Source organism: Fringilla coelebs (genome assembly GCF_963513975.1).
Source record: "Fringilla coelebs genome assembly, chromosome: 5".
NCBI lineage: Eukaryota > Metazoa > Chordata > Aves > Passeriformes > Fringillidae > Fringilla > Fringilla coelebs.
In genome coordinates this window covers 47,808,497-47,825,525 of record NC_140033.1, presented here as the reverse complement: position 1 = coordinate 47,825,525, position 17,029 = coordinate 47,808,497, and the positions used below count along the sequence as shown (strand labels likewise).

At 41.6% G+C, this 17,029-nt stretch overlaps 1 protein-coding gene across 1 annotated transcript in view; it reads left to right on the top strand.

Moving 5' to 3' along the window:
• Positions 1–263: 263 nt before the first annotated feature.
• The window catches only part of PLBD1 (phospholipase B domain containing 1), a 39,227-nt gene continuing 22,461 nt past the window's right edge, over positions 264–17,029 (top strand). The window contains exons 1-4 of the mRNA XM_084205642.1: positions 264–385; positions 7,452–7,671; positions 14,163–14,246; positions 16,109–16,247. Of these exons, the coding sequence (XP_084061768.1) occupies positions 304–385; positions 7,452–7,671; positions 14,163–14,246; positions 16,109–16,247 (525 nt within the window). The 5' untranslated portion in view covers positions 264–303. The remainder of the gene's footprint in view (positions 386–7,451; positions 7,672–14,162; positions 14,247–16,108; positions 16,248–17,029) is intronic.

The following is a 17,029-nucleotide window of genomic DNA, read 5'->3' as shown; positions in this document are numbered from 1 at the left end:
GGACCCTCCTTCACCACCCTGCGAGGCCGGACCTCGGCCGGGAGTGATTCCCGCACCTCGGCCAGGCCTTGGGGTCCCCAAACCCGTATCGGGGCAGGAAAGATGCCGCCGCGCCCGGGGCACATCCCAGCGGCCGGCGCGGGGAACAACCGTCCCCGGCAGGGCCACCTCCAGCACGGGCCACCGCGGCCGGGGCGGGCGCCGGAGGAGGCGGGGGCAGCGGCGAGACCTGCCCTGAGCGAGGGAACTTCTTAAAGTCCCGCCGCCTCCCGGCGCTCCGAGTAGTCACGGGGGAGCGACGGTATGGGCCGAGCGGGCGGCGGTGTGTGCCGCTGTTGCTGCTGGGCGCTCGTCCTCCTCTGGGCGGCGGCGGGCGGCCGCGCAGGTGAGGCGAGCGGGGGCGCGGGGGACGGCCGGCCGAAGCCCCTCGCCGTGGTGGGGGGGACGACAGGAGTCACCGGGGCTGTCCCGCGAGTGTTGCCAGGCGGTCGGGAGGGGTAGCTCGGCCCGGGCTCGGCTGCGGCGGAGGCTGCAGCTCTCCCGGGGTACCGCCGGGCTCCGCGCCCCGCCCGTGGCAGCCGCGCCTCCGCCCCGTGCTGCATGGGACGCGGGTGCGAGGCCGCCGGGCCCCGCTGCCCACGGCGGGACCCCGCAGGCCGGGCCGGCTCCGGCCCCCTCAGGGGCCGCTCCGCGAGCACCTCGTGCCCGGCGGCCGGGCCGGCGCGGCCGTGCTGCCTCGTGGGTGTTCGGTGCCGGCGCTCTCTAAACACCCTCCCGGTTCCCAGCAGGGGCGTGGAGATTTAAACTGAGGATTCAACAGGTGGGAAATTGCCTTGAGCTCCCAGCCGAGCTGGTTTTCAATGTCATATGCAGGCACGGGACTCGTTCAGGATGAAGACTTCGTTGTGGTGCTGTGGCCTACAGCGTGCTGCGACTTGTGACTAACAGAGCTTTAGTGCTGTATTGTGGGGTATAGATCACGTTCTGTGCTTCAGAGCTCATATGGAATCCCAGAATGGTTTGAGTTGGAAGGGACCTTAAGGATCATCTTGTTCCAACCATGCTGCCTCGGGCAGGGGCACAGTATCTCGCTCTTGAGCTGCTTTCAATTTCCCAGATAATGTATGAAGTGCCACAAACCAAGGAGAAATTCACAGAACGGTTGTTTCAACGTGTGCAAGATGTTACAAGCGTATCATTTTGTGGGCAGTCCTATCTCATCTTGAGGACATACTTTCAAAACTTTACCTGGATCGGCAAAAACTTCAGTTAGGAGGAGGGAAGGAAGGGTCAGCTGTAAATTATCTAGAGGAAATGAAAGGAAGTTTAGGGTATGAAGTAGTTTCACCTAATGCCCAACTGATTTCTAACATCATAATTGAGTTACTAGGAAAGCTACAAAGGAGCAAATAGAAATGCCTTTAGGCTATTTAATAGAGTAGATGGCTTTCAACATTGTGAATTGTCTAGATTCCATTGTTTGGGATTTTTAAATTGGCTCATTGTTCTTTAGCACTTTGAATACCTTGAAGATTATTCATCATACACTTTGGAAAATGTTTCAAGATAATATTCTTTAATATGAGTTTAATTGAGGTGTTCTGAGATTAGTGAAGCTACTTGTTGAATGGCTATTTTTGTTTCCTCTGGGTGGCTTATACTAGGTACCTGTAACTGTTTTGGCAAATTTGCCTCATTTGCTAAGCTTTACTAGTAAGTATCCTTGTGACCATGAAAACCATACAAGACTGAAACTCTTAATTGATAGGTCACATTTGAATATTGCTTTTCACTAATGTAAGATCATATCAGGGCATTAGGCTTCAAATGACAGGCCTCTTGCAAGCAAATTGAAAAACTACTTAGACCTGAAATGCATGAGGAAGTAGGATTAATTGAGGCCAGCAGAATAGAAAACACAAATAGCTTATATTCAGGCAGATCAAGAAAGCATTTACCCCTTTATTTGAAATTACTGGGCTTTGTGTTAATTTCTTGTGTGGTTTAAGCTAATCTCTAAAGAAGCCCTGAAATACTTTTGTTTTGTAATAGATTCCAATCATAACCATTTATTGAAATCTCCCTTGTTCCTTAGAGTTATATGGCCTTCTAAAAATAGTTAAAAGGATGTTTCTAAAAAAAATAAACACATGGATAGGCAGGATCAGAGGAGTGCCACAAAGATGGTCAGAGGGATGGAGCACCTCTCCTGCAAAGGCAGACTGAGGGAACTGGGGTTGTTCGGCCTGGAGAGACCTCACTGCAGCCTTCCAGTACCCAGAGGGGCATTTTAAAAAGGAGGAAAATTGACTTTTTATATGAGCAGATAGTGACAGAACAAGGGGTAGTGGTTTTAGACCAAAGGAGGGCAGATTGAGATTAGATACATGAAGAAATTCTTTACTGTGAGGGTGGTGAGTCACTGGCGCAGGTTGCCCAAGTAAATTGCGGATGCCTCATCCCTGGAAATGTTCAAGGGCAGGTTGGATGGGGCCCTGAGCAACCTGGACTAGTGAAAGGTGACCATGCCTATGGCAGGGAGGTTGGAACTAGATGATTTTTAAGGTAACATCCAAACCTTAACATTCTATGATTCTATAAATTTTTTAATGGAAAAGATAGGTCAAGCTCTTTCAAATTAAAACATTGAACAGAAGCACCCTTATTATGGTTGACCTGAAATATTTAAATGCTGTACTGTGATAATATAATCTTTACTACTGAACATTAGTTGTAGGGGACGGTATACTGAAATCAAATGTGCAATTTTGTTCTAGATTTTTTTTGTATTTTGAAGTGATGCAAAACTGGTTTTTGGTGAAACAGGAGAGTGATATCTTCCCTATTGCTTAGAAAGTGTATGGGCAGAATCTATGATGAAGACCTCAACAAAAAAATAGTTCACATTTGGAAAGCCACAAATAAAAATTAGTAGTTAAATTAGTAGGTAAGGAAACCAGTAGTTTTCATAATAGTAGGAGACGCTCACAATTGTTATTTTAGCTTGTTATGTGTGAACTAACCAGTGTTCCATTGCTTGTGAGTTGGCTTGCTTGGCAGACTAAGGAAAAATATGAATATTATTTCTGACCCCCCAGACCTTGTAGTTCTTTCATCTGCAAGGAGAAGAGCTCTACTCATTTCTCTAATTATAAAGTCCAGTAACCTAACTTGATATACATAGGTTTTAAAAACAACTTATAGCTGGGAAAGCCTAAGGAAGAGCAGCTGTTGCATATTGCCAAATAAATCTTACTGGTGTTCTTAATGCATGCCAGGTGTTATTTTTGTAGCTCTAATTTATTTAATAAATATTAGTAATAGTGTGCTTGTTAGATTATCTTGGGCCATGTCTGTACTGCTTTTCTTTAATTTTTCATCTTCTCTGTTAATTCTGTTATTTTATTGCAAATTGCTGCCATTCCTTCATGTCTTCTTCACCATCTGCTTTCCTTGTGTTTCATCTCACGTCAGTCCTCTATCTTAGTAATTACTTTAATTGCTTGTTTCATATTGTAATGCACATGTATGTAGTTCTACTCTCCGGCTGCCACCAAATAAAAGACAAGGTCCAGTTTTAACCTAACTTTCAAAATGCCTGTAATGAGCGCAAAAGGCAGAGAACAGATTTCAGCTTAAAACCCAAAAGGACCGCTACCACCTCCTATATTCCTGGCTGAATATCCTTTTCCCATTATTTAGGGAATAATTTTGACAGAAAGCAGATATTTCTCACTTGCTGTAGGAATTCCAGAATTCCAGCACTCTCCCAGCTATAGTCCCTGTTTCTAGATCTTTGGGAGAAGGATTATGTATCATTAAAGCAGGACGCTTGAAGGAGAGTTCCTCCCAGTCCCAGAAAGGAGAAGAAACTTTTTTTTTCCACGCTTGTTCTGTCATTGCACTTCTGCACGTCTCTCTCCCACCCCACTCGTGTTTGTGGTGAAACTCTGCATTGCTGATGCTGTGCAGTTCTCCTGGCTGGCTCATGGACGGGAAGGGTGGTTCCACTGGCCCACCCTACTCCCCAGGATTTTGACTTGCTCATTGCAGGAGATAGTGTGTGCTTAGGTGTGTTATTGAGGCTATTCTAAACAACACTGTTGTGGAGTAGTTACAGATTATCACAGTCTTGGATTCCTTGGAGTTACAGCAGATTGAATGTGGTAAGAGACCCCAGGGAGAATGGGGCGGAGATGCCTTGGGAGGACACATCAGTCTGAATGCCAATCAGCTGTGGTCCCCTCCCCATTTCTAGAAGGTTCTCTGTTCCTCCTTTCACCATTGGTTCTTGTTATAAGACCACCCTCTTCCCCCACTCCCATTGGTGCACCCCTCGTCACCCCACCTCGGCTCCGCCTTTGATCCCTCTTCCCATTGGTTGTCTGTACCCTGGCCCCACCCACCTTCCCTTTGTTATAAACCCTGGCCCCACCCTTGTTCTGGGCTTTGCCACTGGCTTCCCTTCAGTTGTTGTTGTTGTGTCCGTGCTCGTCTCCTTGCCCTTACCCTTTCTGGACCCTCTGATTCTCCTACAATAAACCTAGTTGGACCCTCTGCCGTGACTAGAGCCCTCCTTCTTCTACTGGTTGAGCGCAAGATTACCCATCCGGGCCTGAGTGCAAGGTGGGCTGGGAGAACTGCTCCATTGGACCTTGAGGAGGCTGCTCTACCCACACCTGCCCAGGAACTCCTCTGTGGGGAGGAGGAATCCTGCAGCTGAACACTTGGAGGTCTTAACTTTGATGATGAAAGAATTATTTGTAGGTTCATGGAGACATTGCAGTTGCTTTATATGCAAAAATTGACCAATATGACTGCTGGGATAAGAGGTGCTAGGGCTCCTGTCTCACCCTCCAAAAATAAATGTAATATTCAAATTCAAATATAAATGTTATTCAATAGGAAGGCTCCTGTTTTCTTCAGAACTCAAACAGAATTGTTTGAAAATGTGCACATGCTTTTTGTATATCTATATTCTGTATTATATTTCTGGATGGTTTTCTTAATAAAGTCAGTCCTGCTTGTTTAGATTAATACAGAATAAAATTGTAACAGATTAAGTGGTACTAAATGCCTTGATTACATTGCAGTGTAGACAGGTTTATAAGCTTGTAGTTTTAACTCCAGTTGCAAGGTGAAGTGAGATGAGTCAAGCAAACGAAAAAGCTGTAATGGGAAATAGTGGTTTCCAGCATTGTTAAACTATAACAGTTACCTTGATGGTATTCCTTTAAAGGCCTTTCAAGGTTTGTTGCAAATTATCCTGTAATTTGCTGTTTCCCCTTCCCTTCCATCCTCTTTGAGCCCTGGTTTTCTTCAGATTAAATTTGTAATGTTGAGCAGCTGGGACAGGGCAGAATCTAGAGGTAATTCAAAAGTTTGTTCGGACTTTTGAAAATAGCTCTGCATGTTCATGCTCTGGCTGATCATAAAACAAAGGAACCCAGCCTGCTGTGCAAGCGTACCTGTGTCAGATGGGTCTGTCTGGCTTTGGAATCAACTTTCTTTTCCAAAGGAAAGCAGCAGCCTTTTGCTTCAGGCGGACACAGCTTCTATATAGGTGCTAGAGGTATTCTGACATCACTATTTAGTTTGCAGGCACTAATAGCAATACCCAGCTGCCCTGATTCCTGTTGAATTCCAGCCATCTCTCCACAGCTTCCTGAAGAGATGGAAAGATGGTCATGGTTTGCCTTACTTTGTTCTTTCTCTTTTTATCTGTTCCTCAACATCTTTGTTTACTGTGCAAGCAGTCTTTCCTCTGCCCTCTAATGGGCTTCTTGGTTGGAATCAGCCCTCCCATTTACTGCTGGACAGGCAAGTTGTGTTCTGCTCTGACTCCTTGCATCACCCCCTCACAGAACTTCTTTTCCTGACTTTTTTGGTAGGTAAGCTTTGGCTTTGTAAGGTGGTTTTTGGCTTTCATCAGTGATGCCCCTTATCAGCCTGCTCTTCTGTGTACAGATTTTTCTGTCTGAGTGATTCCCATGTTTACTTTTAATCTTAAGTAGAAATTGCTGCTTCTATTACTAGAAGATAGTTAAGGAGACGACGGAAGACTAAGCTCGTAGCTGCTTGAAGAGTTACTGAAAGTCTTGTCATGTCTGTCCTTGAAATAGCCTCAGTACCTGGCAGATGAAAAACATGTTTTTAAACACTGTGTTCCAAGTCCCTGAATTACTTCATCTCCGAGTAGACTCATGTAACAACTTCTTTTCATAGAATGTGGAAAAAGCAAAGTTCTTCCACTACTGAAATTCTGATTCTGCCAATGCATTTGCTGTTCCCGTGAGAAGTGTCTCTAGTACGTCATGAAAACTGACCTAGTGCACAGTTCTACAAAGCCTAGCTGGAGGCTGGTAACAAGTGGTCTATGCCAGGGGTTGATATTGGTCAGCATCTTCCTTGATGACCTCGGTGATGGGGCAGTGTTCCCTCAGCAAGTTTGCTGATGATATTCCAGAGGGCTGTACAGGTATTCAGAAGGGCTGTTTATGACTCTATCCTTTTATACTTTTCAAATTATTATTGGACCTCTGACATACAATTTTTTAACTCTTCTCACAGTGATGTATAGTGATTTGATCAGTCATGCATAGAAGCTGATGTAATCACAGCCCCTCTTAGAGAGGAGTCAATTAGAATTCTAGGGTGTGGGATTTTTTTGATGTTGTTTGTTTGGTGGTTTGGTTTGTTTGTTTGTTTGTTTTTCAGAAAGCAGTTCACCTTGCTCTTTGTTCGTCAGCTTTGCAGAATTAAAACACAAGTAATCAAGAATGTTTTCTAAAACACAAGTCCACTTGGAACTCTGAGAAGTCTGTTGCCCTTCCTTCCTGTTTGTATCATGCTTGGGATCATTTCTATTTCAGATGAATGATAGATGCTGTGTATCTTGTAAAGGATTGCATACCTGCTGTGCTTTTGCCCTTGTGATCCACTGAGTCCTAGTGCTTCTGTTATGCCATCTCAGGGATTTGTTTCCCAGATGGTCTGTGTAGAAAGCTCTTGGAAGTTTTTGAATCTTTAGGTGGAAAATTAAGTCAACAGTAGTTTGTAATCCTTTGCAGTTGCTGTGGCCTGCTGCCTTCTAAAGCCGGTTTTGGTAAGATTTGTATAGATTGTCTCTTGGGCCAAGTAAGGAAATACTTCTCAGAGTTTTATGTCAACAGACTGCTATGCTGGAGCTGTACACTAAGAGAGTTGTAGATAACTTCCTGAAGAGTAACATGTGAATGTTTAACTGTGAGGTTTTGTAAAACTCCAGTTAGTCCTCATACCCCTTTTAGTACATTAGCATTAGTATTGATCTCTGTAGTAGAACTAAACCTGATGGAAAGCTATGAAATAAACTTTTTTAAATTGCCAAAATACTGTCTTGACATTTCAGTATTGCATAGGAAACACCTACTTATATTTATTTCCCTTGTCTCCTTTCTTCTCCACCACAGAAGTCCACTATGCAACTGTGTACTGGAACAGAGCGGAAAAAATACTTCGGGTCAGGAATTTACTGGACAGGAGTGGAGATGCTTATGGCTTCTACAACAACAGTCTACAGAGAACAGGCTGGGGAGTCCTGGAGATCAGAGCAGGCTATGGCTCTCAGACCTTAAGCAATGAAGATATTATGTATGTTGCTGGCTTCTTGGAAGGCTATCTCACAGCTCCGTAAGTACCTCAGGAAGCAACTCAATTTATGGCACTCCAGTGGATTTCTGTACTTGTGAGGTTTTTTGTTTGCTTTCATCGTCCTACATTCCTTTCCATTTAAGCTAATGATACATTTTGCATCGGTGTGCTGTTCTTTTAATTAGTAGCAGGTACAAAGTACAGCTTCTTCATTATGGGATCAGGATGTGCCCTCCCCTTCTCATCCTGCAGGATCTCCCAACGCCTTGGTGGGATAGATGGGTACTGTATCTGTATTACTGCTTAAGTAATGTAATCACAAAATAATGTAAGGAAGTGCATAAGGAGTAGCAAAAAGTGTGGTTTTTCCCCCAGCTTGTAGTTTGGTGGCTGATCAGGCAGTTGAGAGCAGCTCAGGCAGGGAGAAATGTAGCTGGCAAGGTCTGCAGGGCTTCCTTAAGGATGTTTTTCAACAAATATTGCCAAGAAACATACTGAAACTTCACAGCATGGGGAATTGTCTTGGCCAACTTAAAAAAAACCAAACAAACAAACAAACAAAAAAAAAAAAACCCAACAAAAAACCACTATAGACCTGAAGGCAGACTGAGATGTGTCTAGAAGGCTTAGCGTTCTCCTGAAAGCCCTGAGGGACAGTCTTTTCCACAGTGCACATCTGTGAAAAGTGAGAGAATTTTGTGCTTGTTATGAATCTAGTGCAGGGGTTTTTTCCTAAATAAAACAAATAGAAAAATCCATAACCCTAAACAATGGCCGACCAAAAAAATTAACCAAACTTTGTTCTTTACATGGCTAAGTTGGAAGACAGAATGACAATATGAAATACTCCCTGATAGCAGATGGCAGTGCTAGGTTGGACTTGATGATCTTAAGGGTCTTTTCCGATCTTCTGAAAAATTCCATGATTCTCTATAGCTGGTTATACAGTTAAGAACGTGACATGTGGCTTGTTGTTGAACAAGCTTCTTCTTTTGCTCTATCAACATCATCATAGGAAAAGAAAAATTCCAAAATTCTGATGCTTGGAGAAGTTTGTGATGGCTACTGTGACTTGACATTTTGGCTTCACCAGCTTTGCTTTCAGAAAACTGAAATAAATACCCATAGGCTGTGTTGCAGATGCCAGCAAGGGAGAGTTGTCTGCTGAACATTTGTCAGATACAGCTGCTGGACAAGATTATAGTAATTTAATTAGTAAGATATTTTAAGATCTATTAATATTTATGGATAGTTCTCTGAGCATATGATAATGTTATTCTCTAGTAGGTTTTGCTGGTGAGGCAACTAAGTTTCTGGAAGTGTATAAAGGAAATTCAACAAAGCAATATTTGTCAATAACAAAACACTTTTGAGAGAGTGAAAGAGTTCTAGAGTTCATAGTACACAACCTGTACTCCAGACAGGAAAGGAATTAAGTTCATGAGAGATCTGGTGTTGGATTATTTGGCATGAGAGGTTACTGCCTTGCACTGTTGGGTCAGTTTATGTAAACTATCCCTGAATCTCGGGAATGCTAGCATTACATTTAGAATATTGTTAAAATTGGGTATTGTTCAACAGTTTTTTCCCTAAGGCTTTACCTAGATGTGTTAATCAATAGGTGATTAAGCTTTGTCATACTACAGGTAGCCCAGTCCATGCTAAGCTCAATTAGATGGCAAGTAGTGCTGTAGTAGGAACAATTCACAGCCTTTCCTCTTCTGCCTCCATAGTAGATTTATGTGTCTTCCTGGGTTTGAAACAAACTTATGTATGTGTCTGTTCCTTTTCATGTGGTTTGAATATGAAACAATGTCTGCAGGGATTTATGTGCTGTCTTATTCTAGGCTAAATTTTAGAGGAAGGAGGTTTTCTCCCCCCCCCCTTTTTTTTTTTTTGTTTTTCCTCCATGTATGTTAAGTGAAGATTCACAGAAATGAAGTTATCCGAGTTGTTCTGCTCAAGGCTTTTGCCTTCTGCAGGTCATGTGCTTACTGAGGTTGGTTCCTAGCCCTGGCTGCTGTTACTCTAGGGCTAACAGCTCCAGCGCTGAGTGGCCCTTTGTAAAGAAGTGGATATAGCAGAACTAGTAATGAACAGAAGTGAAGCTGAGGGTTCATATTAACATGGAAAAGTATGGTTTGAGACTTAGGCTTTTAAGGAAAATGGGAAATTCAGCTGTTTGAAAGGAGATCAAGTGCAAGAGTGGGTCAAGATGCAAAACCAGAAGTAGCCAAAGCCTGCCTTTTCTGGGGAGGCTTTTTGATAAAATCCACCAAGAAATCTCCTGGCAAGTGCAAAACCTGAAAATGCTTGCTGTCAATAAAATGAGTATCAAATATTATACATACTGTCTGAGTTGGTTTTTTTTTGGCTATTTCTTTGCCCCATTGTCCATGTGTAACTTCAGTGCAAGCGTATTTCTCACCGGGAGTTACAAACAAGTTTTTCTGTCAGTTTGGGTAAAGCTATTTTGGATAAAGAAGGTTTCTCCAGAAGCTAATACCTTTTGAAAATATTTCGGGTAAGGAACAGAGATGAAATAATGGCGTACTCTCTTGACCCTTGATAAGGCAGAGAACCTACTGCTTCAGGTTTTAGCTGCATGACCTCAGTGGGTTTTTATTTGCCAAACTGCAACTAATGAATCCTTTTATAGACTGTGTTTTCAATTTCCTGAATTGCAGGAGAAGTGAGAACTCCCTAAGTCTGCAGATTTAAAGACTGCACTCAGAACTCCCTTTCTCCTTCATCTTGCTTAGAAATTTAGAGAATCCTAATTAACAGGCAGGCAGATGTTTAACTGTCCCACAGATAGAACAAGTCTTCTGAAGAAAAACTGGGAAACAGCCCTTCTCAATCAGTTACTGTATTCCCATCAGACTGCCTGGCCCATTTAGCCTGTTTTAGGGAAACTAGCACCATCACAACTTTCCTTAGAGAAGGTGTCTCTAAACGCTCTCGTTCTACTTTTGCACACGTTGGTGTCCACAGCTCCAGCTTCCCTTTTAAGTTCTTGGTAAGAACAAGGGAGAGTGTGGGTATGGGTTTTGCTTTGGGGAAGGCTTTATTTGCATTGTCAGCTGCTTAGCTGCTGGAGTGAAGACCCTTATGTTACTTACCTGTACAAGCACCTCAGGTGGTTCAGGCACAGCCTTCCAATGTGAAAACATTGGGTGTGCTTGGTAATTTAAGGGCTTTTTAGTACATCACTGCCTGTAGTCTGAACAACTCCATGGTCTCCAGCTGTCTTGCATCCATATGTGGTAAAGACCTCATGAAGCAGACCCAGGGTGACTCTTTGCAGAAATCTTAGAAGTCCTGCTAGGAAGAGCTCTGATGTGATGCATTGATAGGATGGAAATGTTGGTGCCTGAACCCATGGTGAAGTACAGCTTCTTGCAGAAGCTGTTGGATGAACAGGAGGTCCAACTTGACCTGCAATTTGGAGACCTTCAGGAATTCTCAGCTAGCTCAGATCTCACATTACTCTTAGGGCATGAAGGAGAGTTTCCAGACCCAGCTGGGCCTTTGACATGTAAGCAAAAGAGTGAGAAAGTGTCTCTCTTAAAAGCATATGCCTTGCCTATAGTAGGAACATAAACAGTCGGTAAAATAAGGAGATTTTTTTTTTTAATCAAAATATGAAGCATGCTAGAACTGTTTTATCTTGGATTACTGGGGCATAATTAATTTCAGCTCTAACTGTATAGGTCAGTGATAGAAAAAGCAATAGTCAGACCAGTTTTGCAGTGATGGCAGATATGGAAGTCTTCTCTAGAGCATGCTTCATCTGCCTAGTGTTGACACCTGATTCAGAGTATGAGAGTATCCCTATGTTTTTAAAATGCCTAGTTAGACATTGGATAAATTGAATCCTGGTGTCTGTAGTGTCTGGGGATCCAAGCACTTGTTTTTATCCCAAATCTCTCACCTTTCTGCAAAGTTCAGTCATATCATCTAGTCAAGATATTTGCTCTGGCTTTCTTAGGTATGAATTTTCTTTCCCCATTTGTAACAGAGAAGTGTTAATGAGGCCTGACTTTACTTAGTGGCAGAACACATCTAAATCTGTGACATTATTTTAAATCAGTTCCAGATAGAACATGCCAGGTGCCTAAAAACAGTATTTAAATTTGAAGCAACATTAATTTTACTCTTTCCTCATTTAGCCTCAGCTGACCGGAGTACTGTCATCTTCCTTGCTAGTTTAAAGAAGGAGGACTGTGCTTTTCTGGTTTTAGGTTTGGAATTCTTGTCCCAGATTTGCAATTGCCTTGTGTTTGGCCTTAGATGTAGTTGCAAAGCCTTACTGTAGTGATCCAGTTTAATTCAGAGAATAATGCCCTTGCAAAACACACAAGCCATGCATGTAAAAGCTTTGTTAAAGCAAAAAAAACCCAAAAAAAACCCAAAAAAACCAAACTGAAGAGAGCAACTTGGGGAAAAATTCTTGATAACCTTGGTCATTAAAAAAACCCATCAGTTCCAGGAATTGTCCTCTGTAAACCATTAAAGAAGGTGTTTTCAGTCACAATTCTAACCTAACCTATTCTCTGCATCAGTCATGACAACTTAAAGATACTACTGCTGTAAAACCTGCATAACCTCTGAGTGCAAAATAGAGAGTAGAGCTGATGGTTGAGTTGGAAGCCTAATCATTTGTCCTGGTTTAGGCAGTGGTTAGGCCAGTATCCTAGCTGGATTTTATCTTCCTCATCTTGCTTTAATCCCTAAATTATCATCTGCCAGATGGACCAACCTGTGCTATTTGCTCCTCTTTAGTGACCTGAGAGCTCTGATTTCTAGTATAGAGTATGTTTTGTATGATTTCTAGTCTAGAGTATGTTTTTAGTTCCCTTCCTAAAATTACTTGGGATTTTTATTTGCCAAATACTCTGTGAATATGCAGGGGTGGAGAATATTGATCTGTTTCTCCAATTTTCTTGCAGTCTTCTGGAAGTAGATTATGATATTTTATGTAGTCTTGCTTTACATGGGAGACAGAAAACTCTAGAACTAAAATTGTTGCTGGAACTGCAGTTTTGTGAGAAATGTAATGGTGCAAAGCTGTTGAATGCTCCACTCTTGTCCCAGCATCTCCCTTCCACAACTAATTCAAACTACAAATAAAAACAAATCACGTTTTTGCTGGATTACTGTTTTGCCTGAATGTGTGAGACAATTCGATTTGATTGTCAGAATGGTACCAGAGCTGAGGTTAGAAGCAGCAGGATCATGCTATCAAGTTCATGCAGTTGTCTGGGAAATGGGGCAAGGGACAGAAAGAGGGGAGAAGGTCAGTCGATGATTCTCTAGTCATCAGCAAACCATTTTATTATCTCTATCTATATTCTTTAATTATGCCCTGAGGGAAACTGGGAGGAGCTCCTGTCTGCATCCCTCCCAGAGAAAGCTGCTCTCATGAGTTTTTTTACAGGAATTTTGCCCTGCTGGCATGTGCTTTCCTTGAGGCTGGTATCTGTTTCTCAGTGCTGTTTTCTTTCTCTCAGCACTTGGTAGGAGATAAATGTACTGATGATGGATGTAATTCTATCTCTATCAACTCCAGATCTCAGTGAAATTATTCTCTGCTGATGTCCCTTTTTTTTTCCCCCCAGTTTAATCAGTGATTGAAAAAAATGTTGGTTAAGTTTGACTCACATTAAGAGAAATGTTGAAATTTTATTTTGGCTCAGATCAGACAATTACATTTCAGCTAAAAAGGAAGGGAGACTTTCATTCTGGGTTCCCGAGCATTTTTTTTAACAGTTGATTTCATCTTGAAGTACTTCACTTCAAGAAAACAAACAAAACAGCCCTAACCAACAAGCAACAAAGCCCTTTCAACTTTTCTTTTTAATAGTTAATGTATATAAAGTAGCTAACTGAATTCAACAACAGAAAAAACCACAAGAATTTTGGTCTCTGTGAAGCTGAATCTATTTAGGGCTGCCATGAGTGGGAGTTTCTGTGGTAGCATGTAGAATCATCTTATACACACTTAAAAATGGAGGTACTTAGCTTAAACAGAAAGGAACATGGTTACTGGCAAGTAAAACCTGCTAGATATCATGCTGAAGTTCTCTCTCTGAAGAATGAAATTAACTGAATCAGCAAATTATATTACCTTTTCCTTTGTGGTTCTTTTGATTCCAAATAGCATAGGTCTCCAGAAAACTATTTTTGTTGTGCTTAAATTAACGTGATAATGCTTTCAAGATGCTTCTGGCCTTCAAGTATTCCCTGAATGTTGAGTTGTTTTTATGAAATAGTTCAGTCTCATTCTTGTTTATCTTTTTTCCATTGTGCAGCAGTTTGAGCAGACATTGGCAAAGTAATTTATTTTAAGTCACGTTTTAACAATCATTTTGTGTTACTTTTGCTATTTGTCATGCACTGGAGTGTTTTCTGTGAGTAGGAAAAACTTACTTTGTGGACTGTGTTGCTTGTCTGTCAAGGCATGTTAATTAACTTGTTGGTAAACAGAAGATGCAAAGGAATAACTCCTGTTACTCTTGTTCTTTCAGGCAAATGTATGACCATGCTGCAAATATGTATCCACAGCTAATTAAGACTCCCACCATTCGAAGAGGAGTTCAGAATTTTATGGCGTATGTATTTATTTGCTAAAAATAAATCAATCAAGACTTGGAGGATGACAGAATTTTCAACCTTTTTTTATTCTCTTCCTTATGGGCTGAGGGGAACATATGCTTCCTTTCCCTCTGATTGAATGCCATTATTATTAAAAGAAATTCTAAATATACATGAAGAAGTGCATATACCCTTCCCTAATTCTGATTCTTTCCAAGAAATGTTTAAACCACTGCTGCCAAAGGGTGGGGAAAATGTCAATGAATTCTGAAGGTCATTCTAGTAAAATTCCTTTTTTGAAAAGTTGATATTTTCAATATTTCACTGAACAGCAGTCTACTGGCACCTTAATCTTTTTAGCATTGTGTATCCTTTTCTTCTTCTCTTAGGTTAGTATTTTATTCTACCACCAATGTAAGTTCTATTCTAATCACAAATGTTGTGATTCACTTTCACTTTAGCTGTAAAAATCAAAAGTAAAAAAAAGTGTAGCTGCTTGAATAATGCAGCTGCACTGGTGGGGAAACTACAATAGGAGAAGAACCAGGCCAGGTACTGGGAAACTCAGCTGTGATTACCAATTATTTTAATCTCTTTAGGCTTGTGTTTTTATTCTATTATAAATACTTGTGTGAAATGGTCACTTTTGGAGACTATTTTTTTCCATCTTTGCCTTGTCTTGCCCTTTCCATAAGGGGTTGAATATCTGACTGTTATTGGGGTGCATATATAAAGTTAATTGGTTTTATCCAAAACATAGAACAAAGAATCATAGTGCTCCCTTGCTATAATTTTTCAGCATTGCTGTGCTCATCCTTATGAGAAAAATGGGATAGCTGCTGTATCAATGTGTATGTGTTTTTTCCTAGAATGACACAGCATAGCAGATGTATTCCCCAAGATGCATTGTTGGATGAAGGGGGGCAATACTAGGTGGCCTTGTGTCGCTTTTTTATTGCCTCTGTCCTCAACTCCTGCATCACTGCTTTAATTTATAGCAGTTTTGCAATATGGATTGCTGTGTTGTCTTGGAAATCCTTAGCCCCAAATGCTCTGACCATATCCCTATTTTCTTGGACATACTTCTTGCATTTTGTTGTTTCTCACCCATATGCTGCTGGAAGAGTTTGCTTCCTTTACAGGTTTGTCCTCTCTATTTTGCTACTTTACATAGTGCTGGATGGATATATACAGGAGGATGGAAGATGCCAGCATCTGATTCCCATTTCCTGTGGTTCTTTTGTGGCTCTTTGTGCACAGCAAAAGAGAGAATTCTGAGAGATCCTTAAAATGTTGGTGGCTCTTTCCCTAGGGTCTGTTCAACTTGTGTTGCCTCATGCCCTAAACCTGGGCAGTTTGGCTCTTGACTGGATCTGGCACAGGGTACAGTTGTTTGGCCTCCCACCTGTTACTCAAAGGACCAAAGATGTGGTTCTCAAGTAATGGTTGAGCACCACCAGCAAAAAGCCTTCATTCCACTTGAACCCGGGGGAGAGAAGGAGGCTCTTCAAATGTCAGTCTATTTTTATTCTTAAATAGACGTTTAAAAGGGAATGTTTCATCCGACCTATCAAATACTTGTTTCCCTTTACTGACTAAATCTGCTACAGCAAAATCCTCCCCAAACATGAAGTCCAGTCCCTTGTTTGAGATTTAAATCTGGTAGAGGCACATGATTGTAGGGCATTTTGCTTAAGTCTGAACATTTACACTCGGAGGACATAATGCTTATATCTGCAGGATTTCCAAAGCGTGATTTGCCTCAAATCTTTAGTAAGACTGGACCATCTGGGTCATAATGTATTTGTCCCTTCCCTGCATTATCAATTATACTCTTAAAAAACCCCAAGAAAACCCCAACTTGTTTGTTCCTCTGCAGGAAGCAAGATCAGTGGACAAGACAACAAATCAGAAATAATAAGGATGACCCATTTTGGAGGCATGCTGGCTATATTATTGCACAGTTGGATGGTCTGTACATGGGAGCCCTCGAGTGGGCTAAACTACATGAACTAACAGTAAGACTACTGCACCTCTTTTTTAGTAGCTGGGGCTGGGACATCAGTGAACAAACACGGGAGAAGGGGATACACTTTTTAAAAATAAAAAACAGAAATAGGATGCTTAGTGGCAAGTATGCATTCTCCATGCCATTCTGCAAAATCTTTAGTGGCTGTTCAGTGTAGATAATATGACTGAACACTTGCCCCATGTAACCACAGATTCTTCACAAGGAGCTTGGGACCCTGGGCACTCACATGGTGATTAAGTTGGGGGTGGCTTTTGTATCCATGTGAATGTTGGAAGGACAGACACTTTAAAGTGCTTGTTGCTGTCACTTTACAATTGTTATTAAGCAAATGACCCTTTAGGTATAAAGAGTACCTGCAACAGGATGAATTAAAGCTTTCATTCTTTTTTCCAAGCATTGGATTTCAAATCCTAAAAGCCTTTCTATCCTAGAGTATGTTTTACTTTATTAAATTACTTCTCCTTTTCTGTCTTTTAAGTCTCAAAAATATATGGTTACAAAAGATGTGGTCTATGTTGTGGCAGGTCAGATGGGATAGATTTTGGGGTTTTGTTGGGGGATGGTTTAGTTGCCTTTTTATTTTGTGTTTTTTCATCATTTGTTTTTCTTCAATTTCAATTCGAATTGTATTCCAAATGATCAGCTTGTATGTAATAGCAGAACTCCTTTAACTCTGGTAGAGATATGGCAGTTACAATGCTGTCCTAAAGTCTAGTATCTAATAGGTTTTTCAGTGTGAGGAGAAGGACTTAAGTAATTGTCGTTGAC